Here is a 26370-nt window from a genome sequence, read left to right as displayed (position 1 = left end):
TGTGAAAAAATACAATTATACATAAATATGGAAATAAAAGTATAAATACTCATTTATTTGTACTTTTTTACATTTCTTCGTATATTTATTTATGTATTTATTTTTGTATTTTTGCTTTTTTACATTTCTTCGTATATTTATTTATGTATATATTTATTTTTAATTAAGTCAGCTTTGGCATTCCATAATGAGGAACAGCTGAGGGGAAGGGACTAGTAGAGAGTAAAGAGAAAGCGACTTGAAAAGACCAGTAGAGGGAGACAGAGTAAAGAGAAAGAACAGAGACGAGACAAAACATGATATGGAGGCATGTAAGCTTGCCTTTTGCAACAATTTTCCCCTCATTGGAGTATTCCCTGGAACAATCAGTATGTGCTGTATGGGAAAAATCTATCTTTATTAAGGACTGGGTTGACAAAGGTGTTTTTGTTTTGGATTTGTTGAGGATGGCAGCTTTTATTCCTACAATGAATTTATCAACCTTTTTGGAGTGGATTCCTCACCTAAAGTTTATAACTGGGTTATTAATTCCATTTCACCTAAGTTTTTGCAAATGGTTAGATCATACTGCAGCTACAGAGCATCCATTTGTGAAATTCCCCAGTTTCTATTGGAGGTTTGGAGCTTTCCAATGTCAAATGTAAGTCCAGTGTCCAACAACCAGCCCAAACGAGCTCACAGTCTGTGGACCAGTCTGGCATCGAACAACCAGCCCAAGTCGGTTTGCATTCTGTGGTCTAGTCTGGCATCCAGCAACCAGCCTAATTCAATTCAACTCACTGTCTCTAGACCCATCTGGCATTTAACAACCAGCACACGCCAGGTCACAATCGACTGACCAGTCTAGCATCCGACAATCAGCCCAAGCTAGCTCATAATTTGTGCACCACATAGACAACATATTGTGTATGTAATCAAAAAAAGAGATAAGTTTCTGTAAAAAAAATAAATAATAATAATAAAAATAATTTCTACAAAATTACTATCCCTGTAACTCTCTTCTTTCCAAGTTAAAATTGGACATCTCTTCACACTGTGCATTCTGTAATTCTAATCTTGAAACAATACCTTGTTTTGGCTTATTTTTTTCTGTTTTTTACAAACTCTATACTTTTGAGGTTGTGAATGTGCTGTTTTTGATTTGGGACTCCGGGTCAAAGGAGATGGATGACAGATTAAAACTGCTTACTTTATGTGGCAAGTTTCATCTTCACAAGTGTAAAGTAACTGTTTCGAAGCCCAATTTTAGACATTTTTTTTGTGTTGATTTAAAATTATTTTATGACTCTCTTTGTTTATCAGTTAATAAGAAAGCTGCTAAAACTTAATTGTTGCTCAAAGACATTATGTTTTCATTAAAAATTACCTTATGATTTTCTGAAGATTATTATTTATTTATTCCCAATGTTATTTACCTTTTTTTTCTTATTCATTTTACATATTTTGTAATTTCTATGCATGTTTTGTGAATTGTTATTATTATTATTTTTAGTAGAATTTACCCTACTTCTCCTTTTCATTTTATTTTTTTGAATTGATGTATCCCCTGTGACTTTTTGTTCAATAAAAAAATAAATGAATAAATAAATAAATAAAAAAAGATGATGTTGTCATGTGTGTAGGTAATGATGCCCTCTAGTGGCTCTTATTGGGTACGCATGTGCGCTTCCTAGCTGACGTCAGCGCGTTGTGTTAAACAACATCTACCAGAGAGCGTGACTGACTATATAGACGACCGAGTCCATCCTGACGCGCGGTTTATTCTTGCCGTTTACCGGTTACGGCCGTTTCTTTAATCTAACCTCGTCAGCAGACAATGATTAAACACTATTATTCTCTTTGTTTAGAGAAAACCCTTATCGAACCGGCTGTTTCCCTACGTATATCTTGCACTTCCGGGTTTTCGGGCAAGCGTCAGTTCTGAGGATCAGCTGTAATGATTGAATGAGCACACGGAGAGGAGAGAGCGACTCCTGAACGCTGTGCTGCCGATAATCGTTGCTGGACACCAAGTGCATAATAAAAGACAGCGTGGCAAGAGGATTCGTGGAATAAAGCTGCTTGTTTATGCAGCTGGCAGGAGTGCGTTGGCACTCATCAGATATGTTATTATAAGCTAGTGTTTTAGGTACACAAGTATGAAGATAATGTGTCAATGGTGACTCATCCTACTGGTCTAATGCAGTTGAGTAATTTCGGATCTCCTAACACTTGATGCCCGCTGAGCTTGCATGTATCTCGAAGTCTCGAACTGGACTGTTTTATATTAAGAGATTATCGCGTTTTTCTAAGATTTGTGCGTCTGTCAATCTTTGTTGGATCTGGGAAACGACACGTACGTGAGAGTCTGGTTGTTTTGCATGATTTAATGAAAGAGTTGCTGGTTGGACTATGAAGAAGTTCTTCGATACCCGACGGGAGATGGTGAGCTCGGGGCCCGTGTCAGGAGCCGTCGCGGGGGGCAGCGCGGGGTCCGGCGCGTTCATCGGACGCGTTTTCTCTATTGGACGATATCAAGTGACCGTGGAGGAGACTGTAGCAGAGGGTAAGTGACTTTTTTAAGTGACTTTTTACTTTTCGTAAGGACTAATAATGAATTAAATGTGCGTACTGACGATGTTTTTACTGTCCATGTCTATATAAATAATAAATAACGATGCCTTATGAATGACTCCGAGCCCCTGTCGTCACTCATGCGTCATCTAGATATTTGCTGACTCCATGCTATGTAGTGAGGCGTGCTGTCTTTGCAGAGGAGGTTCAATTTAATGTAATTTAATTTAAACAGCAAAATTTGTGTTGTTGCAAACCAATAAGACTTACTTTCTTCCTGGAAGCCAAAAGGAGAAGTTGAGCAGAATGTCGACGCTGCTCTTTTCCAGATAATGAAAGTTCATGGAGACTGGAGATATCAAACTCCAAAAGTGACAAAAAGCATCTTAAGACTAACATTAACCATTTACGTAACCAAAAATCTGTCTAACCAAAAATCTGTCTACCTATCAGTCTTCTGAAGTCATATGTTAGTTTTGTGTGAGGAACAGTTTGAAAATGTATATCATTATTCACTAAAAATATTGCCATAAGCCAGCATGTATTCTGTCAACAGCAGGTTTGACATTATGCCAAACGTTATTGGTTTTATTGATTTATTTAATCTGCCATGTTACTGTTTTTCTCACACACCCTCAGTAAAACTACCAAAGCAAATTACCAACTGTTTTTGGGCTAACTTGATGGTCCTCTGCTTTGAGAAATCTCATCCCGTCCAATTGCGATGGTCTGTGATTACTGATGTTTTTATCTATTAGTCCTGATGCTTCTCCTCGTGTGTATTTTGACCTACCGTTTGAGCACCAATCTTCAGCATGCTTTCATTTCAATATCGATGGTTTCTGATGAAAAATGATAATAATAATAAATATAGAGCCAAATTGTGAAATGCATTGTGACTGCCCAATTTCATATCAGTAGCAGGTACGATACTTATGTTTTTCTGCACAATTATATGGGTATATTATAAACCGCTATGTCTATGAATTCATGTCATTTTTATTTATATAGGGTTTAATAAATTAAAAAAATTGTGCCCACATCTAGAAAACACACACACTCCCACCTCTGTAATAAACATGGAGATGTTAGTTCCATTCGAATCGGTGCATGAAATCACAGACATTGGTTGATAAGAATTGTAACTCAAACTTCGCTTTAACGTTGTTAAACCTAGCCTACTTTTTGCAGTGAAACACAAAATTAATATACAGTGAGAAATTCCTTTAAACATGATGGGTTTACCAGAGTTTCTGGAACTTATGCAGCCCCAATATTGTGGTAATGGAACTGCATGGAAAGTTTTGAATTCACAGGATGCATTACATGAGTGAGTCATCAGCTTAAAGTCTCTTAAGCAGATTTGAAGTCATTCCCCCTGCTGATGCAGATCTTAGGAGAGAAGTCCTGATAGGGTGTCGTATCAGGAACTCAAACTGGTTTTGATATTTCAAGCTACATCTTAGAGTTACAAAGGATACTGTCTTCCAACTCAACATGTAAATGCAGACGATATTATCAAGACTGAGAGAGAGAACCGGCTGTCATATGTTCATGTCATGACCTCAGTGCATAGAGAATTCTGAACGCCTTACACAAGCCATTTCTGTTATTGCCTGGAAGCACATTTGGAGTCACTGTGTCTCATGGGAGATCAGAGACATTCTGCTGCCATTAAAAAAAAAAAAGTCTACAGCGAAGTGATAATTTTGTATTTGATAATTCAGTATTAGATGATGTTTTGTCACTTGAAGTGAATCCCTTCATGGATATTTTGCCACAGAATATTTTGGATTTGAGACGCATGCATTGTGATGTCCTCCTCAGACCCTGAGATGGAGCAGAACACGAAATCCAGGGGGAGGAGTTGGATCTGGATCCTTACCTAAACCTACCCATCTCCGCCCCCTAATCCCTAACCCCACCCCTAATCCTTCCCATCTCCACCACTTAGATCTGGATCCAACTCCGCACCCTGGATTTTGTGGACTGCAATTAGGTGCTACTGCAGACCCTTGCACTTTACAATCTTTGTCAACTGGGTATTTTCTCACAAACTTTGAACTGCTGCTTCTGTGTGTATCAAGAAAACAGGGCTTGGCTTTATAATCTGGGGTTGATTTTGTCTTTCATTCCACTGTCATTCCAGTCAAGTGTATTTTGTATACATTTGAAAGTCCCCTTGTAATCAATCATTTTGATCACGAAAATTACATATAAAAAAATCTGTGTAAAAAATATTGTCATGCCTTAAAATAGCTTGAATGTAACTCTACACCTGACCTTTGCCTTATTTAATATACGAGGGTCTATGAATATGCAAATTAGCCCCACCTCCACGCACTCAGAGATCCGCTCGTTGATGATCACACATTGACCTGAATGGTTAAAAAGTATAATTTGTGACGTCAGAAACACCAGCGTTTTCAAACTGTGTTTTTGAAACTGTAATTGGTTCACTGCAGTTTTAAAGAGACAATACTCAGCAAGTAACATTGGTTTTGCTGAGTCTGAACCTGGAACGTCTAAATCTCCACCGACTGTTTCAAGCATCGGCTTCCAAAGTGTGTCTGAAAAATGACACTCCTAATATATGGATTTTCATTTGGTTAACTATTTAGTTGTCGCTAATCCCTTAATCTAAAGTGTTAAAGTGTTTGTTTTTATGGATGGAAGGGATGATTGTCATCGAAGGAGACAAAGAGTAGAGGAGCTACATCCCTTTTATGATGGACAAATGTAGTTTCTAAATAGCATTTAAAGGAACACTCCGACTTTTTGGGACTTTAGCCTATTCACCTTACCCCCCAGAGTTAGATAAGTCCATACATACCTTTTTCATCTCCGTGCGTGCTATAAGTCTGTTTGACGCACCCACCGCTAGCCTAGCTTAGCACAAAGACTGGATGTGAATGGTTGCAGCTTTCATACTGATCCAAATGAGTGACAAAATAACGCAAACGTTTTCCTATTTACATGTTGTGGTTTGTATAGTCACAGAGTGTGCAAATATCAAGGCCATATGAGACACAGACATCTTTTGACCGTATAAATACTATATTTTCTGAAGGCGAAGCACTGCTACTTGGGCAGAGTGATAACAATCACCTGAGACGCACCGTGACGAGGAGCAGAGAGTTCGCTTCGCTCATCGTTGGAATAAAGAGTCAGCAATTACTAACGTTAGATAGAAAAGCATAGTTTATCATGGGTGTTTGCTTTATTGTATGAGCTGTGACAATAAACAGGGGAGACCAGGTAATACAGTACCATGTTTCATTGATTTCCAACCAAAAACGCACCCAGATTTATAAATATCACATGAATAAATAATTATTATTACAGGAATCAATATATTTTAAATGCAATTTATTAGCTGAACCAAATGTATTCAACAGTAGCCTATATATACAGTATTGCATTACTATAGGATAGAATAAGGGGAAAGTAATAGCACAAATTGTTTTTGCACAATGAACTCACAGCCTATCGTACCCTTTTGCACGCTCAAGTTCGTTATTTCCATGGTTATTTCAAATTTAGGCTACTAGGCGCGCCGCGCGCAGGGTGCAAGTTCAACGCGGTGAACGCGCTCGTTTTTTTTTCCCAAGCGCGTCCGCACCGCATCAAGATAAAAACACATTCATACCCTAATCATATAATAGTGTCACTAACGTTACATTAGATCTGGCTAATAATGGCACTGTTACAGTAGGTCATCTAAAAACATAACGGAACACTTACCTCAGCCGCAGGTGATCCACTTGTCCTGTCTGTGCTATCGATGGGATGGCCGTATCCTTCAGCACATTATGGTCCGTGTGGCAAATTCCATTTTTTCAAAATAGTCGTCCTCATTGAAATGTACCGAGCAAACATAATGTCCCTTGATAATCTTAGGTGTGTTTGGATAAATATCCAGAGTAAGTTAGCCATTTCTTCATCCAGTCAGCGTTTTTAGTTGGAATTCTGTGAAACATGGTATTACCTCCCCTGTTTACTGTCGCAGCTATTTACAATAGAGCGAAAACCCATGACTCTAAACTACGCTTTTACTATTTATAAATTTCTGACTCTATTACCCAAACACCGAGCGAACTCTCCGCTCCTCACCACGGCTTGTCTCGGTGATGCGGTTATTACGCCGTCAAAGTAGCAGTGCTTCGCCTTCAGAGAATAGTTCCCAGGTTTTATACGGTTAAAAGATGTCTGTGTCTCATTTGACTTTGTTATTTGTACATTATGTGACTATAAAAATCACAACATGTAAATAGGAAAACGTTTGCGTTATTTTGCCACTTATTTGGATCAGTATGAAAGCTGCAACCAGTCACATCGAGTCTTTGTGCTAAGCTAGGCTAGCGGTGGGTGCGTCAAACAGACTTATAGCACGCACGGAGATGAAAAAGGTATGTATGGACTTATCTAACTCTGGGGGGTAAGGTGAATAGGCTAAAGTCCCCAAAAGTCGGAGTGTTCCTTTAAGAAGAAAAATGCACTATTTTTCAGTCACTGGAATCCCAACACAACAGCTGTACTGTGAATGATTTCAGCTGGCTCCTCTGAGGAACGCCGTCCAACCTTGTGCTCATGGCAGTCGGCCACCTTAGTATAGTGGCCAGTTATGCTGTCTAAGCCATTTTGCCAAGGAAAAACTGTCAAAGTCTAGAGGCTTTGACCTTGAAGCACAGTTCACTATATGTTTGGCTTCTGCCTAGTCATCCGAATGAGTTTATAAGGCCTTCAAGCTATATATATCAATGTTGTTAAACCATTACATCACTGTCTGCTTCAGTCAGGCTGTCACCTTTCACTCTCTAAAAGACTAACAGGACCATTCGGAGGTTTTTACAATCATGCATAAACTCACTGTAGGGACTCCATGCAAGAACAAATGCATACACAAATGTTTGCAGGTGTGTGTTGTTCTGCTGCATATTCTTCTCAGTCAGGATGCCAGCTATAAACAGATCAACAGTCAAACTAACTTTAACTTGCTCTGCAAGATTCTCAAGATTCTCAGCTTTGGGATAAATCATAATAAATAATCCATTCCGCTCTTAGTTACATGAGGAAATGTAACTATTTTAATGAAGTGGCAATGTAAGAATATTTGAAAAAACACATGAAATTAAACTAAGTAGAGGTAAGCATGAAAGTTTGATAATGCATGAATGCGTTGACATATTTATACGATTTAGCCGCCAAAGCGTACAAATTGTTGTGAATTGCCATGAGAGCGTGTTAAATATTAAAAAAATACAACCCAACCTCATGTAGCTTATGTAGCTATGTTTATGTTTACACGACAATATGCTTAAAACGGAGAAGATTTTCTTTGAGTTTTCAGCGTACAGACGACACCATTGTCAAAATTATCCCCATTCACACGGATCCATGAAAATGACTAACGCTGTTTTCTGAACACGTAATACGCACGTGCATGACTTCATCATTATCAGAGATCTGCGTTTTTTTTGTTGTTGTTTTTTTTTTACAGGGTGACTGTTTAAAAAAAAACAGTTTTCAAAAATTTGCATTTTCAGGCACCCGAAACGCCGTTGTTGCGTAAATGAACGGACAAAACGCATAAAAAGATGTAATTTTTAGTTGAAAATGGTAGTGTAAACAACCCCAAGGATTTCTTATGAATTCGTACAATATGAATACAAGTATAACTTCATAGTATAAGTATGAAGTTCATGTCCTAAACTGACTGTCAGTGCGGCATAAGCACATCGTGTGAAAACGAATGAATGAAATCATACTAATTAGCTACCACTCACCAAAAACGTAAAATAGTTACGAATTGCCATTGGTTATGTTGTAAATATATTGTGTAAACAAAAGTCTTATGGGTTTGGAACGACATAAGGGTGAGTAAATGATGACAGAATTCTATTTTTGGGTGAATCTCAAAATATCAGATCATTTGAATTTTTTATGATTTGATTTGACTTGGCATGGTTAGTTCATTTGTTTATAAAAGTACTTGAAAATTTGAAAACTTTTCTGCTAATAATGATTAAGATCAATCAGGTCAAAACCATATTTTATTACTTTTAAAGTAAGTTGGTTACTCCACATGAAAATTCTTAAACATATTTTGGAAATCATATACAGTCAATGTGTCAAACCATCAGTGTGGCATAAGCAGATTGTACGAAAACGTACAAATGACTGTAAGTGTAAAAATAGTTGAATAGCTGAATTGAAAGCATGTTGAATAATCCATTGGTAAGTTAAGTGTAAACACTGTGACTCTGTGGTTGCTGTCTAAACATTGGATAGTTGACCCAAAATACGTTTTTAGTCATCATACACTGAGCTTTGCAGTCAAAACTAAACTAAAAATTTAAAAAACATGCATTAGTTAAATATGGTATTTAGGAGATAATTGTCCAGTCAACAGATTTGACTGCAGGCTCATTTTAGAGTCATTACCCACAAAGCTGTAAACTCTGCAATGATCCTTGCCTTCAACAGCTTCATTATTGTAATCTCAGCGGTTAAAGTGTATGAACTATAAAAGTGGATTGAAGCAAATTGGATTAACACACTGAAGACATTGAAATGCAGGCCTGCGCATTTAATTACATAACACTGAGAGGTTGTGTGTATGACTCTTCGTGTGTTACATGATCTTTACTGCAGGCAAATCTTAATTTAAACAGGATGGCTGAATGTCAACAGCTGTGAGTGTCACCCATGACACATGGGCTAGTTCGGAGACAGTTGTTAGAGGAATCTGCATTTTTGTGACCTTAGGAATGTTTGTGGCTTAAATGTAAAGAGGATATTCGTGTGCGCCACACTACCAAAGAGGGCATATACATGTGCAGGTTATGTCCGATTGTTATACAATCTGCTATTTTTACAAAAATGCAGTATGCAGTCTTTATACTGTGCACAATATGCAAATGACACTGCACAATGTGATCGATCTTCTGTTTATGAGATGATCAACTGAGAAGAATAAACCAAAAGCCATTTCATATGCCATTTATTTTCATTATTTGGTCCTTCTGCCACAAGTTACAAAATAACAAGTAAATAGGAAAAATAGACACGTTTATTTCCAAAATAACTAAACAGTGCTTACTTCGGTTAACGTCATAATGTCAGTCAATTCTATTCGGATTTAGATTTGCTAAATCCCAAATAACATACTATTTGACCTGACAAGTATTCAAAATTAGTGTGTCCCAAATTGTAGGATGGTTAACTGAGAATCCCAAAGGGTACCCGGATGGTTTACTATTTCTGGCGAAAATTTGAAAGCCAGTTCCATGAACACTCTAAGACCCTGTTTACACCTGTATTAAGTGCGTTTTGGTCGATCCCATCACAAGTGGGCGACACTAAATACAGGTGTAAATGATTTCCATAACACGAGAGTAGATGTTAAAACTTCATGCTGATTTGTACTCGGCTTTCGCCAAGGTAAGCAAAACTACAGTAAACTATGCTTCTCCATCCATTTACGCTTCTTTCTATATGGTGGTGCGACTCCCCTTCTTTCCGGCGTTAACGGCTGCATTGTACTTGGCTGCATTGTACAGCATACACGACGGCTGCAACTACAGTGTGGTCTCCCTAGTGGACCACCACGACCACCGTCTGGATTGAGCCGAGTAGGGGACATCTCTAGGGTCTTCAAGTGGGCACCTTCCGTCCTCAGGGTTTCGTCGACTAGCCCCAGAGTCACCCCCCTCCGTCCCCCACTCAACTCAGCCCAGCTTGCCTCTACATTCCTCCTGCTGCTGAGACCTAACCACAATCTCGCGCAACCCAACCATACACGCCAATCCGTTTGACTAAGGCTGTCGAGCCCCACTGGTGCGTTAATGCAGTTTCAGGGGCAACAGTTCCGCGTGGCATACCATCTACCGCAAAATACAATATCTGGCCAACCACCGTCATTCAAACAATATACACAGGAACGTAATGAATGTAAATACAATACAACCTATACACAAACAGACTCTTCAAGAAGTCTACGAAACCGTAGCGTGTCGGCATGTACATAGCCAGCTAGAATCTTTCTGTCTCCACCACAGCCGGTTGCTGCTGCTTCAGATAAGTTCTTTACTGTGCGACGCAACTCTTGGCTGCTGAATCCGACATCTCTGAGGAACCGGGTTGTAGAGTGTGCCAAAAATCATTGTCAACCCACTTCCACTGGATAAACCTGGACTCTCCATCCTCGCTGTTCTGCTTCAGTGGCCAGATGAGCATACCGCAATTTCTTCCTCTCATATGCCTAATCTACCCATGGCACTGTTAGCTCTATCAGCTGAACTATGGGTGCTGATCCAGACCACAAAACAATATCTGGTCGTAGGGTAGTGGTAGTGGTGGCAATCTCAGGTGGAAAAATAAGCCGTTGTTCAAGATCAGCCAGCATCTTCCAGTCCCTAGCAGCTTCCAGTTGTCCTGGGCGAGAATTGGTGTTAACACCTTTTGTTGGTGGTTGCTCGCCTGGGCGGAGGAATAATGTATTCTGCGTGTAATATTTTGCAGGCGGCAATTTATTGGTATTCTACGCTTGCCTTCCAATGCTAAAGCCAAACATCGCAGTACTTGGTCATGGCGCCAAGTAAACCGACCTTGGCTAAGAGCAACCTTACATCCTGTCAAAATGTGCCCTAATGTGGCAGGTTATGAACACAAAGGACAAGAGTGATCCTATCCTACCCAGTGGTTTAGGTTCTGTGGTGATGGGAGAACATCATATGTTGACCTAATAAGGTCTGAATAAACCTAATAAACTGATCCTACTCTCTTCCATTGACAAAAGGTCTTGCCAGCCCATCTTGCGTTGTTCCACACTCTCCCATCTCATCCACTCTCCCTGCTTGGCCTGGGAAATGGCCTTTATACACCTCATCCTCTCCTCCTGCTTTCGCACCTCGTTGACTACCAGCTTCCTCCTTTGAGCTGGGCCTGCCTTGTGCCATTTAGGAAGAGCTAAACTGAGCCCAAACCCCCCTCTTCCCTGCTATATCTGTCCCACGATATCCCGAATTTGAAGGGTAGGTGGTAGGTGGCAGTCCTGTGGGCGAAAATGCCTTGTTGATGCTAGAGGTCAGAGGAGAATGGGCCTACTGATTCAAGCTGATAAAAGAGCAACTTTGACTGAAATAACCATCCGTTACAACCGAGGTATGCAGCAAAGCATTTGTGAAGCCACAACACACACAACCTTGAGGCGGATGGGCTACAACAGCAGATGACCCCACTGGGTACTACTCATCTCCACTACAAGGAAAAAGAGGCAACAATTTGCAAGAGCTCACCAAAATTGGACAGTTAAAGACTGGAAAAATGTTGCCTGGTCTGATGAGTCTCGATTTCTGTTGAGACATTTAGATGTAGAGTCAGAATTTGGTGTTAAAAGAATGAGAACATGGATCCGTCATGCCTTGTTACCACTGTGCAGGCTGGTGGTGGTGGTGTAATGGTGTGGGGGATGTTTTCTTGGCACACCCTTAGTGCCAATTGAGCATCGTTTAAATGCCACAGCCTACCTGAGCATTGTTTCTGACCATGTCCATCCCTTTATGGCTACCTTGTACCCATCCTCTGATGACTACTTCTAGCAGGATAATGCACCATGTCACAAAGCTCAAATCATTTCAAATTGGTTTCTTGAACATGACTATGAGTTTACTGTAATAAAATGGCCCCCACAGTCACCAGATCTCAACCCAATAGAGCATCTTTGGGATGTGGTGGAACGGGAGCTTCGTGCCCTGGATGTGCATCCCACAAATCTCCATCAACTGCAAGATGCTATCCTATAAATATGGGCCAACATTTCTAAAGAATACTTTCAACACCTTGTTGAATCAATGGCGAGTAGAATTAAGGCAGTTCTGAAGGCGAAAGGGGGTCATACACAGTATTAGTGTGGTGTTCCTAATAAGCCTTTAGGTGAGTGTATGGGAATTGCATGAATTTATTTTGTTAAGATCGAAAGATCTGAAAAACAAAACAAACAAAAAAACCTTTCATTTACCCACCTATAGACCCTCCCCTCAGACATCAGGGCAGAAGTGGTTGACAAAAGATTCGAACATTGTAAACTTTTGTAAAGATAAATTTGTCCATTTAAATGCATCAAAAGCATAATTATGAGAAAAAACAGTTTCACCCATGAAATACTCTTCTCTCCAATTCAGTTGGAGGAACTGAGTTGCATAAATTTAAGGGGTAATTATTCGCTGGCAAGATGGCCAAATAAAACTTGCGTATGCTGTAGAAAAAAAGAAGAAAGAAATCATTGCTACATGACTAGAGAAAAACCCAATTGCCAAAAATCTCAACACCCATAATGCACCCCTCAGTCAATCCGACTATTTTTAACAAAAGCCCCATAGCTTTCAAAAAAGCTCCAATTGTCAAAAATTGGCGAAGAGAGTACACATTGTTAATTTACATATACCACCGACACTTTAACAATGCAAAGCTGGTTGAAAATCTGCAAGTTTATGATGGGATATGCATGTACCTGTATCAATGCTAATTCCATTAATAACGAATTATACTATAAGTACTATAAGTACTAACTACTATAAGTACATCCAATATTCCCCAGATAAATACAATGTTATGTACAAATGTAATTAATAGCAAATCTCAACTGCTTGATTGTTATACCAGCAAAAAAAATATGTTTACCTCTTTCCTACACTCCATGATGCCTTTTACGAATTATAGGAGTAACTTTCATTGAACTGCAGACAATTAATCTACTGTAGCCAATACCCAATAAGCATTTTCAAAAACTTGGAACGATTTTACCCCTCCTTTTGTTATTTGTCTATTGTGTTTTGTTTTATGCGAGTCTAAATGTGTATTTTGTACAATCTTTGTGTGTATACCACTCATTCTTGCAATAAAAAAAGGATATAATGAGATGACATTATTTTACTCACCCTTGAACCATCGAACATTAAAAGGAATTTTTGAAGTGTAAAAGCATTAAGAAATTATTATAACAGACCACGAACAACACCGATTATTTCAGCAGCAATGTTACGGACGATATATTGTAAATTAAATCGTGAAAGCAGACCACAAACACGCAGTATACGTTGTCTTTTTTCCTACTGTTACAGTAGAAAACAAAGTTGGAAAAAATAATTAGGAGGAAATTAAAGTAGCGACTGAAAAGAGCTCTAGCCATAGATATTCTTCATATACCATGTCACAATACCAAATGTTACGTTATACTCTTGAAGTCTGAACATGAGAACTTGAAGGAAATTGTACTATTCATTCAGTCAAACCGACAGATAAGGATTATTTCTATTCAAAAAGTATGTACTTGCTTGCAAAAACCAAAAGTCTTGGTTCAGTTTGAAGCTCTGGGGTCATTGTTGATGTTTTTGCCATTGAGTAAACTTCAGACTGCCCTAGGAGTCTGTCTTTGCCTCATTCTGATTGTTCAGTGTGTGTGTGTGTGTGTGTGTGAATAATAGATGATCAGAAACTGACTTATTCATTAATGTTTCTAATGGCCGCCATCTGTCAGCCCTCAGCTGTCATGCTCATTGTGTTCTGGTGTGTTTGTTTCAGAGTGTGTTACTGGTACTGTTGGTTTTAGTTGGGTTAGTCTAGTCTATTTTGTCTAGCTGGGTTTAATCTTTCTGTAAGGAATAGGCCACTGGATGAAATAGTTGCCCATTTCACACAGTATACTGGTAAATTATAAACCATAAAATTAGCAGATTGATTTATCCTGTTAATACACATATAAATGCTATTCACATAAACTTTTTACAGTTACACTTTCACACACCAGCTCCAAAATAGCCTACCGGTAAACACTCATTTGAGGTCTGATTCTATTAAAAAGTATTCCGCTGTGTGGGGTTCATTTCTTGGACATTTGGGCCAGTTAACCGTTCAGTCGGCCCCTAGTGACCTCCCTTCTGGACACATTGACTGGTAATCAGCTTTTTACTATTGCACTTTTATATATTGGACCAATTTTATTTATTTTTTCATCTTCTTTGTCTTGTACGTATGTAGTCCGAGCCAGTGTTTGTTCTGTGTTTTTTTTTAACTTAAAATAAAGTTTATAAAGAAACACCACTTGTGATTTCAACCATCAAAAATGACCTTTAAACAATTATTGCTATCATTATTATTTTATAGCCACAAATTTTTCCCCCCAAATCGTGCAGCTTTTTTTCTGAAGTATGAACCTTAACTTGCACAGAAAGACTCTCTTCAGAATGTTTTGTCGCTGCGAAATTAGTTGAAAGAAATTAGTTAAGAAACATACAGTAGTTATGCTAAACGTACTGTTTACGCTAAAAACCTACTGTTACGCTAAGGCCATGTGTCCAACCAAAGCATTTTTCCCGATGCTAGCATATTTTTCCATTTCCAATGGGAGTGCTGCGTGACTATTCAGCCCGTTCTCATCCTTTAACGTCATATAGAACGCTATATGCAAAAACGGCGCTATACTACGCACATGGCACCCTTTATCGTTAATATAACACGCGAACCCAAGATGTCATAAATCCTTTAGCGTGAATATGACACGCAGACCCTACCCCACACCTAAACTTAGCCCTCACAGTGCGTGTTATATTAACGATAACGGGTGCCATGTGCGTAGGATAGCGCCGTTTTTGCATATAGCGTTCTATATGATGTTAAAGGATGAGAATGCGTTGGACTATTTCATGCTGAGCACTAAGCGTTTTTAACCGGTCGCCGAGAGTTGAGAAGAATGTTCAACTTTGGGTAAAACATAGCGCTCATCACTGTCACTTTTTACCCAGCCGTCCAATCACAGTGGAGGAGGGGCGGGACAATTACCACAATGACCAACCGTCACATTCTACTTTTACACGAGAAAGCTAATCCAAAACAGTCCCTTCATCCAAAAACTAGTGGCACTGGTCTCAAGCAGCAAGGCGTTTTCAGAAGAGCACCGGCCAAAAAAGCTTTGGTGGACACACTCACCAAAGCAAAATACAGTGCTCCTAGTGGCAACGCTGAGAATGCAGCACATTTGTGTTTTGAATTGAGTCATAAATCATGCTTGTGTAGCTGCTTTCAAATATATGTTTGAGGATTTGAGAGTACTGAAGGGTCAGTTAAATCTATGCAAGGTTTTTTCTAATATTTCGTTCGGTGCTACACGTGCAGGTCTACATTGTTTTGGTGGGAAGTGTGTGAGTCCATGCTGAATGAATGAGTCATAGTTCTGCCTGCTTCGACCTCCTGTGAGGAGATTTCTAACACACAAGGAGGACGACAGGAAATGAGAGATGGAGGGTGAAAGGAAGCGATACCTCCTCTCCAACAAAGCTGTTTAAATTTAGCACAGTCCTGAGTCACTGTCTGTGTGTGTTTTTATGTTTGTGCATATCTGTTTGTATAGTTTCTGCTTGATTAACTTCCATTAAGTGAAAGGTGAAGTAGGCCTAGTTTCTGCGACACTAATGGAACTTTTTCGGAATTGCAAAAATAAAGCATACTTTCAAACATCATTAAAGGAGCACTTCACCCACCCATTTCAACATTAGGCTAATCTTTATTGAAAGTCGATCATATATGTAGTCAAAATATAAAATCATTTTTGAATTTGGTGCCCTCTTGACCGAGAAAATAATTGAAGGGCGCATTTGTATGTAAGACAACAACTCCCACAATGCACCAGCTCCGCAAGCCACTCCCACTAATCCGAAACAGCGCAAACAGACAATTCGCTCTTCCGTCTACAAGGCTAACGTTAGCTGTACCAGAGTTTGAAATTCATTTCACACAAAATTTCTAGTTAGTTGGCTTTGGCGAGCAGGACGAGGGACGTGATAGCGGCGCGAGAGGACGGCGTAAGGCCGGTGGCATGAGTGATAATGAATGATGCCTGTGAGACACACACCGGTCTCGCATCTTTTACAGAGGAGCGGAGGCATAAATGAGAAGCGAAGACAGGCCTGATTTTATATTGTGTTTCGTCAATGTGGGGCTGCTGGCTTATACTTTTGTTTTGTATTTGTTCAACTATTAAAATGTTCGCCGGTTCCCGCCTCTTTCCCACAACAACAAACCCTGTTAACGTTACATTGGCAAACTCATTAGCAAATTACTCCTTGTTTGTATTTCTTTCGATATGGTGAATTCCTGCATGATACCTGGACATTCAGTCTGGCGAAACTAGGATGGTTCACATCTCAACACAAACGTCCGTGTGCTCGTCTGATTCAGAGATTTCGTTCAGGAGAAATTGCTTTTGTTAAAATTCTCTGCAGCAGACGGACTCTTATCTGTAGCACACAGCGAGAGCACAAGTACCAGCAGTCCGCCTCAGCTCAAGTCAGACCGGGCTCCTCAACCGCGACAGGCAGCCGCCTCCGGTTCCTCCAACAGCCTCAGCTGCTCTTCACTATATTGCGACTCATAAAGATAGCCACAAACATCGGATTCAAGCAGCAGAATTTCAAAATCCTCTTCCATATCATGTTTAGTTTCTTCCGTCATTGTCATAACGTCCTATCTCCACAGCACTTGTTAGCTTAGCTTCCAAACAAGATGGCTGACATTGATTTCAGTATCTGCAAGTGAAGTCCCACCCACTGATCTGTAATAGGCCTGTAGGGTGAGTGGGTCCCACACCCTTGAATAATGAGGAGCTAATGTTTGTAGTCTCTACACTTTTCAATGAAATGTGACTTCCTGCTTATTATGACGCAAAATGAGGATTTTTACGTCATGAAAAGCAGGAAGTAAAACACTTAAATCCTTATTTCTCCCATCTCAGGGGAAAATAAGTGAATAAACCATGACCATTTAAAAATATGACTGGATTTCTAAAGATACAAAGCTTAATGCTAATGGGTGAAGTGTCCCATTAACACAGTTCTTAAGGCCCCGATAAACTTCAAGCGAAATTAAAGAACAAACTGCAGTAACTTCATTTAAAACAAAATCAGGCCAAAATGAAGTTCATTTCGAGTCCGGTTTGGGAGTTCGAAACTACAATTAAAACACCAAAAAATACAACAAAATTGTACTTCTGATGAAATGAGACACTGACACTGGTTTTCATATTTAATACAGCAAAGCTGCTTGATTTTAAGCAATCTATTATAAAGTACCATAAAAATAAACGTGACTTTACTACAATGCCGAATTGCTGATCTTGTGCAAACATATTGCTATGATCAGATGAAAAAAAAAAATTATATAAAAAAAAATGTTTGCTGTTTTCTCAATTTTCCTGTGTCTTTATTTTGTTATTGAAAGAAAAGCACATAGCACATATTTACATAATATTAATCTAAACGATGCTCTTACTTGCTCTTTCGCTAACAGACTATCGCTGGTCAAGTATTTCGAACTTCTTTTTAACACTAAGCGAAGAACGAAAACGAACTTTGCCGTGAGTATATCGGGGCCTTTGCGGGTGCTTGTGAAGGCATGTCTCAACAGGGAAAAGTATGCTACTTTCAATAAATGATTAATTTTAGGAATACTTTTAGCTGTGTTGCTATGTGTCATCAGTAATCAACTGAGTAGACAACGTGAGTATCTGCTTTTAATAAACTCAACTAACATATCTGCACCATGGTGCATTTTTTTTTTTTTACTTATGCCACAACTGTTTGAGGCTGTCTACACTAGAGGTCTTCACGGGTCCAAAAATTCATGCCCGACCCGGAAGAGACCCGTAATGTGCTACACCGAACCGACCCGGACCCGTCGTTCATTTCAAAAGTTGGACCCGGACCCGTGCAGACCCGAGAAATGCCATAAATGTACTGCCCGGACCCGACCTGGACCCGTCTATTATTTGAAAACTGGACCCGAACCCGGCAGGAAGACACAAACCCGACTGGACCCGATTGTCGCATATTATTTCACACGAGTTGCGAAAAATAAAACTTTTTGTCTTACCTAATTTTAGTAGTCGTCGTCTCACTTCCTGACGTTATCTGACTGACTGTGATGCATTACAATCCACCGACAAGAAAGTTCTATCCATGTTATTTCTCTCGTTATTCCAAGCTTAATCCACTCATTATTTCAGCTTTAAAAGTCCACTTGATGTCACGGTGATGGATGAAAAATGCAACCTTGCACACATGCACATTCTGACTCGAGTTAACTCGCATAATAACTTTAACTGTTTGCCCTTTTGAACTAATAACGATTGCTTGTTCAGCTTGATCATATCTGTGCTCTCTGCTCTTCATTGAGTCTGAATCTGACCACCAAAACTTTAAGATTAAACAAGACGGTTCATTTATATTATTATAAACATTGGAGAAAATGCAAAGCGCGGTTTGGTGGAAGCTCTGCTCTGGTTGCCATAGAAACATGACACGCGCTTTATTGCACTCCAATCGCACGTGTATTACCAGCCCGTTCTCAGCGCGTGTTATATTAACGATAACGGGTGCCATGTGAGTAGTATTTCGCCGTTTTGTTACACAGCGCGTCCTATATGACGCTAAAGGATGAGAATGCGTTGGTATTACACACAATGTTAAACAGACCCGGGACCCGAAGTAATAGATTCGGACCCGACCCGGACCCGGCTGCTCATTTAAAATATAGACCCGAACCAGTACGGGTCCCGGGTCGGGTCCGGGGCCGACGGGTCTCGGGTGCACTGTGAAGACCTCTAGTCTACACTACATAATAATTTGTTACATTTTTCTTTCTGAATGGCTGCAGATGGTATTGCAGGTATTCATCCATTTTTCCCCATTCGCTTGACATTTTCATGACCTGTTTAACATTTGAAGTAGGGGTCGACCGATTATCGGCACCGATATTAAGCATTTTTATGGTTATCGGTATCGGCCATTTTCAAAACCGATTTGCCGATAAAATAATTTTATTTTGAAATGCGCTATATTTGGCTCTAAGGCAGCCACCTCTGTCGGAACTCGCCTCTTTGTAGATTAGACTTATGTCCCCACACATCTGATTTGTTGGGAGCCACGAGTCCAGCCAATCAGCGTGGCAAGCTGAAGGCACTGAAAGTTTTGCACTCTCACACCGAGAGCACTTGCTGACTGGAGCTGCTTCACTGATCACGCATCAGTTGTCTCTCAAAATTAAGACAGCAACAGATTTTGGTGAGGAAGCAATACACTGAGGTTGCAAAATACCTCAATATAATAGAGCCCTGTGATTTCCGCGATGCAGGAAAACAGACGGAATCACGTAATCCAGTCATAAAAACAGAAATTACTGTATAAAACGGAATTTTTCAACTTTTTGATGAATTCATAAAAAGCAGGTCAGTATAAATCAAACCGCAAAAAGACTATTTAAATATGAGTCCTGCGTGTCTCTAAATGAATGGCGCAAACGAGTGATTTCATTTACCACACACACACTGGAGCACACGTGAAGCTTGCGCTGTTTTCAGCCGCATCATTATATGAGGACATGATTGCATAAACATCATCTCGAGAGTCGCTTAGTTACTTCGTGAGCTATTTACTGCTTCAACTGAGAAGTTATCGTCATATCATAGACACACGGAAACTCAAAGATCTCCACGGCAACCCGTCAGTTTTACACCAGACATAGGCTAATATCGGTTTAAAATATCGGTTATCGGTCTATTTGATCTGTAATAATCGGCATCGGCCCTGAAAATCACATATCGGTCGACACCTGATTTAAAGCTCAAAATGCAGTGAATTTTGGCTTGCACTTCTCTCCACACCGACTAAACCTGCTCTGGCTCCGCCTACTACAGTAGCCCCGCCCCAAACTCTCGCTATAGGTTGAACTGGAAAGAAATCGACGGATCTCAATGTTTTGATGGTTCCTGGGAGGTTCAATGTTTACACTTTTGGGTGAGATAAACCCATGAAAGGCATACTAACAATAGTCGATGAACAATAAACTGGATTAAGAGAATGTATTTTAATACAAAAAAAATCTTACATCACCAAGTCCAGGAGTGTTTTCTCTCTGAGGAGGAATTAGAAGCCAGTGCAAATTGGATTTCAAATCAGTAGAGAGAAATGTCTCCAAGCATTGTTCAATTTCATCATTTGCCCTTCAGTATTGTGTAAACAAACAAAGCTGTAATTTTATATTTGTACCTGTGTAAAATAGCACAATACAGAGATGACACATGAGACACACCGTGAAGAAACCAGAGTAGTGTATGCTGGGATACAGGGTTCACATCACAATAGAGATGGCACAGAAACGGTCACAGACTGTTTTCTCAGCCTTTTGATTGTCTTTGTCTCTAGATAGTAGATTGATGCCGCCGCTGTTGTCTTTTGTTATTTGTAACAATCTTTTAGAGGTGGGTCTACTTTCATAGGTGGATAAATGCCTCATTGGCAATTCCTGTGTGTGTACTTTGTATTTAAGTAGCCTTCATACCATTTTCAAGAAACATTTTAATTTCATTACTCTAAAAATGTCTTGATGTGTACTTATCTTAATCATTATTTTTCAAAAAGTGATTAATTCATAAATATCATGAACTCTTTTGGGTGTGTATATATATATATATATATATATATATATATATATATAAATACATACACTATAAACTATATATATATATATATATATATATATACATACACTATAAACTATATATATATATATACACTATAAAATACTTTTGTTTGTATTCTTTTGTATACTTTTTGACATTATACCACTTAAGAAATTTAACATGCTCATCATGGGGTTTAAGTCATTTTATGTATGTGTTACATTTGTTATGAATAAAACAAAAAAAAAAATAAATAAAAGTTAATAAAAAATAAAAGTAGTTATATCGTTATATCATTGACCCTGAAAATATATTTTTTATATACGAATATTGGTACCATACTTTTGAATTCTACTCCTTTATTTAAAGTCAAATTTATATGAATATTAACACATGAAACAATAGAATATGGCATTAAAGTATTTCTCAATTAAGTAAACGTAGCTTTAAGCTTTTCCTCTTAAAGAAAACGGTAACAAAGCAATTAATTGTGAGAAACGTGTACTTGTCTATTTTCTTGTCATTGTTGTTTGATTAATATTGATAAAATAAAAGGCAGTGAGGTTCTATTGGTTTCTTGACATCCTGTGGTACATCTATTCCAGGTCCTTTTCTCACACTGAAAGTAGCAGTCTCATGCCAACACGTGTAATGTTTAAGAGTCGAACGTGGAGTATTCCTTTAAGATGCTGCAGTTTTGAGGACCGTAAGCTTCTCAGTCCAGCCTCTTTGTAAGCTGCATAAACAAGATAGTGGGGTGATATTTATAGACCCTTACATAATCACATTCTCAGTTTACTTACGACTACACCCCACCTCATCCGAAGGGTGTGTGTGTGTGTGTGTGTGTGTGTGTGCTGCGGTGAGGACACAGGCGTGGTTTGTTAGTTTTGAAGTAATTGCCATTTTCCGTGTGCTTATCCGAATGCAGGGATTACAGTGTGTGCAGAGCTGTGTACTGTATGTGTGCATATAGCATTTTACCTAGCATTTGATTTAATCAGCTTTTGGCAGCAGGTTGAACGACCTGTGTCCTGATTTATGTCCTGGTTTATGTGAAACGGTTTTCTCTCTTAAGACCGGCTGTGAAAAGTACTGTGTACTGTTTCCATGAAAAAGCGTTTGAAGTATGCTTAAGGGATAGTTCAGCCAAAATGAGCTTCTTTCTTCTGCTGAACACAAAAGAAGGATTTTTTGAAGAATGTTGGTAACCAGACAGTTGACGACATTAGCCATTGACTTCCATAGTCTTTTTCTTCTCTATGAAAATCAATGGCTACCTTCAGCTCTTTGATTACCAGCATTCTTCAAAATATCTTATTTGTGTTTAAAAGAAGAAAGAAACTCATACAGGTTTGGACCAACACACAAGTATGATTAAAAGTTTTGCTAACATTATATTTAAATTAATTTTAAATGTATAAAATATAAATTTGTGATGATTTGTGATATATACACTATTGGTGCTTCATCCCAGCGAACAGCGTGATCTGATAACCATATTTTGCCATGTCAGTGTAACTATTTATGTTGCGTCAGTCAAGAAAGTGAGATTCCTGGATTTGATGCCACAATGTAACATTGGTGTCAGATGTTAAAAGTGACGTTGTTGCATTGCTATTCTGTTGGTAATGTTTAACTTAACTGACCAGCCTGCGGGCAGACATGCAGTAGTTTAAAGGATATGCAGCTAGTCTTTTTTTTATTTTATTTTTTATAAAATAACAGGTACAAATCTTAGTCTTAACAGCAGCATTGATCGTATCTGCTGCTGCTTTTTTATGAGAAACCTCACAAAGTCATCCATATTGTTTCCATATTCAATGTCTGCACTGCTAAAAATACATGCAAAATGTATATTTGGGAAAAGAGTTGCAACAAGATCTCAGGTTTTAGGCTACATCATCCGGTTTGTATCTAATACATTTCAACTCTCACATTTCAAGATTGGAAATCCTACTTCTCAAACGAAATGAAACATCTTATATGGATTCTGAAGGACAGTGCTGAATGAAAAAAACAATATGATCATGTTGCTGTCAAGGGAATGCTTTAACCCTTTTTTAACAGTTGTGTATGAATTCCTCAAGTGTCCTGAGTGTGACAAGTTGGATCTCAAAATCATACAGTCATTGTTGGGAGAGGGTTCAAATATGCAGAAGATGCTAGATGAGGCAACCAATGAGTGTGCAGGACTTGGAGGACTTTTGTAACTGCTCAGGACAAACAAGGGACTTGAGAATAACTATCACAAAACATAAAAAAACAGTTGTTGATCATCCAGATAACAACAAACGGTAGTATTAGTTCACTTTAAAAAAAAAAAAAAACTTTTGCTGATAATTCACTCACCCCCATGTCATCCAAGATGTCCATGTCTTTCTTTCTTCGGTCAAAAAGAAATGAAGGTTTTTGATGAAAACATTCCAGGATTTTTCTCCGTATAACCAAACGGTTCAAGGTCCAAAAGACAGTTTCAATGCAGCTTCAAAGGGCTTTAAACGACACCAGACGATGAATAAGGGTCTTATCTAGCGAAACGCTCTGTCATTTAAAAAATAAATAACAAAGTTTAAGTTTTATAAGCACAAATGCTCATCTTGCTCTGTTCTGTGATGCGCGTTTGTGACTCTCCTGTCAAAGGGTATGTAAACTTTAAAAACATTAAAACTTTAAAGCTGTTATGTAAAACAGCTTATTCAGGACAGTACTACTACAGGACAGTAATTTCTAAAATGATTTTTAAAAAAAAATAGCATCTTGAATATTCTGCAATGTATATGTACACTGAGTAGAACTGCAAATGGGCCATAACTTGGGCCTGTTCTGAACTTCTGATTCAGTCTGTGTTTTTTTTCTCATGATATTTATGTTGAGCTTTGTATGATGATTTTTTTTGGATTGCATTCATATAATTTCCTATTGTTCAATTACCAATGAAACAAGTTATCTAAAGGTACGTTTACACGACAACAATGTACGTAGCCCTCAAACCATATTTACTTTATAGCCCTTAATCCTGTAATTGTGGACAAATGTGGGCACAGGTGTGATCCTAATTTTTATTTATTATAAATGTTATATCACTGTCTTCGATAAAGTTTTGTCTATCCATTTTTGGTGTTTTTTTATTTTATTATTATTATTATTATTTTTTTTTTATTTACTTCAAAAAGTACCATATTTTCTATGTAAATTATGCTTATTTTTATGTTTTATTTTTAAATATTTTTTAACTACATTAAAATATCATTCCAATAAGTTCTTAGAGCTGAAACCTAAAGATGAAGTGACTTTGCTGTCACCTGGTGTCTTATTTTGGCTTATTTTAGATTTAAATTACAGTTTTTCCCATTAATTTCTATAGGTGCTCATTTTTGACCCAAATACAAGATTAAGGAGTTTTTTTTCACCCACTTAACATTGTAGAATTGAGTCAAAAAAAAATTGTGTGTGTTCAGGAGGCAAACTTAGGAAAAGTAGCCAAGTCTTGTACCACTCAGATCAAGGGAAGTATTTTTTTTTTAAATAAATCAAAACTATTTTGCCCACATTTGTCCAGATTACGGTTTTAGGGTTAAAACAGAAACCTTTTTCCTTCGCGTTTTTCACGTACAGAGGACAACGTTGTCAAAAGACGATAACGGTTTTCAAAATCGTTTTCACGTACAGAGGACAACGTTGTCAAAAGACGATAACGGTTTTCAAAATCGTTTTCAAAAACGTGCACGTTCAAAAGTTTTTAGGCCTCCAAAATGCCATTCCCTCATAAATGTATGGCCAAATGCATAGAAATTTTCCTGCTTATAGTTGAAAAAGGTTTGGTGGAAACACCCTAATTAAGTAGTTACTCTGAAACAGTGAAGTGAACTGTGAAAGCGAAACTGAATTTAATAGCACATGTCTCAATATGAGTCATAAGCTATTGTGATCCACCCAAAGTTTTTTTTAGGAGTACTTTCTCTTGCTGTCAGGTATAATATAATTGAAATGAGGTTAACCTATCTGTAATGTGATTATACACTGTCAGTAGAGACAGTCGATCTGAATGCAAAAGGGTACCAGTGTTCAATACCTCCTTATTTCCCTGGACAAAGGTTGCCAGTGTTCCTTGTGATGCTGTGTTACATTTGTTGAATTACAAATGAGATTGATTTGCGTTTCTGTGCATGCGAGCTCTCAGTTGAGAGTACTGAGAGTACTTGGTAGTATTTTCAGGCTGTTGGTTTTCTTTCCACAGGTGGTTTTGCTATCGTATTTCTGGTGAGGACTCATCAGGGCGTCCGTTGTGCGATGAAGAGAATGTATGTGAACAATGAATATGACCTTCAAGTATGCAACAGGGAGATTCAGATTATGGTGAGACATTGCCTTCTTTACATGCCTTACACATTTTTGTAATTTTTCTGCAGCTCTACTAGGAGAGCATGACACTAAAGTCACAAACATACTGGTGTACACCCAAAGTTGCTTTTTTATTTTTTCTAAACATCAGCCAAATGAACGAATGTCAATTGCATATTATCACCACAGGCAGCAGTTAACAGGGTCCAAGCTCTTTGGAAAAGGGGAGATAATGACCACAAAACTAAATTAGCCATAACAGAATAGTTATATTTGTGAATTTCAATTTACAGATATTTTAGATATACTGTTCCCTAGGTATAATTTGACAAATTAATATCTGTCTGCAGAATGTATTGTTATTGACGCAATGGTTAAAGGCCAATGGGCTTTATGCCCAGCTGCAATACTTCCTGAACTTCAGCCAGCTTCTTGTTTCCTGTCTGCCATTATTGGCCAAATTGATTAATTCAGGTGTGTCTGATTATTGTTGCCATGACAACTGAGGTCAGGCACACCTGGATTAATCAATTTGGCCAATAATTGCAGACAGGAAACAAGGAGCTGGCTGAAGTTCAGGAAGTAGTGCAGCTGGGCATAAAGCCCATTCAGTATGGGTTACAGCCGAAAATTCAATTAGCATAACAAAAATAAAATTGACAAACTCGCTTTGATTGTTACTTATTTATTCATTTATTTATTTATTCACAGGGTTGAACGACTTTTTTAAGTCAACAATTATGTGATTTAAAGTTGTGTCGACGTTGAGTATAGTCGCTGATGATGTCATTAATGAACAGATAAGCAGGACCCCGGGTTGCCTTGTGCACAGCTATGGAATATGACACAGCGCTGCCCACAAGGCTATTGCTCATAATGGCTTATTGTTATGAGTTATTTTGTCTTTGGGTCGTTATATTTCTCACAGATTTGTACTTGTTCTTAATCGGATACAGATAAAG

General features: G+C 38.5%; 1 protein-coding gene across 9 annotated transcripts in view; it reads left to right on the top strand.

The window, feature by feature from the left end:
- The first annotated feature begins 1701 nt into the window (after window positions 1–1701).
- aak1a (AP2 associated kinase 1a) overlaps window positions 1702–26370 on the top strand; it is a 92609-nt gene continuing 67940 nt past the window's right edge. For 5 of the 9 annotated variants that reach the window (XM_089119333.1, XM_039663769.2, XM_089119332.1 and 2 more), the window contains exons 1-2: window positions 1703–2545; window positions 25305–25423. In XM_089119333.1, coding sequence (XP_088975459.1) covers window positions 2392–2545; window positions 25305–25423 — 273 coding nt within the window. In that variant the 5' untranslated portion in view covers window positions 1703–2391. Of the gene's footprint in view, window positions 2546–25304; window positions 25424–26370 lie in introns of all 9 variants that reach the window. The other 4 variants (XM_089119329.1, XM_089119330.1, XM_089119335.1 and 1 more) reach the window with 2 other exon arrangements.

Source organism: Pimephales promelas, chromosome 14, assembly GCF_988280905.1.
Source record: "Pimephales promelas chromosome 14, fPimPro1.hap1.1, whole genome shotgun sequence".
Lineage (NCBI taxonomy): Eukaryota > Metazoa > Chordata > Actinopteri > Cypriniformes > Leuciscidae > Pimephales > Pimephales promelas.
This window is presented reverse-complemented; position numbering and strand designations above follow the sequence as displayed.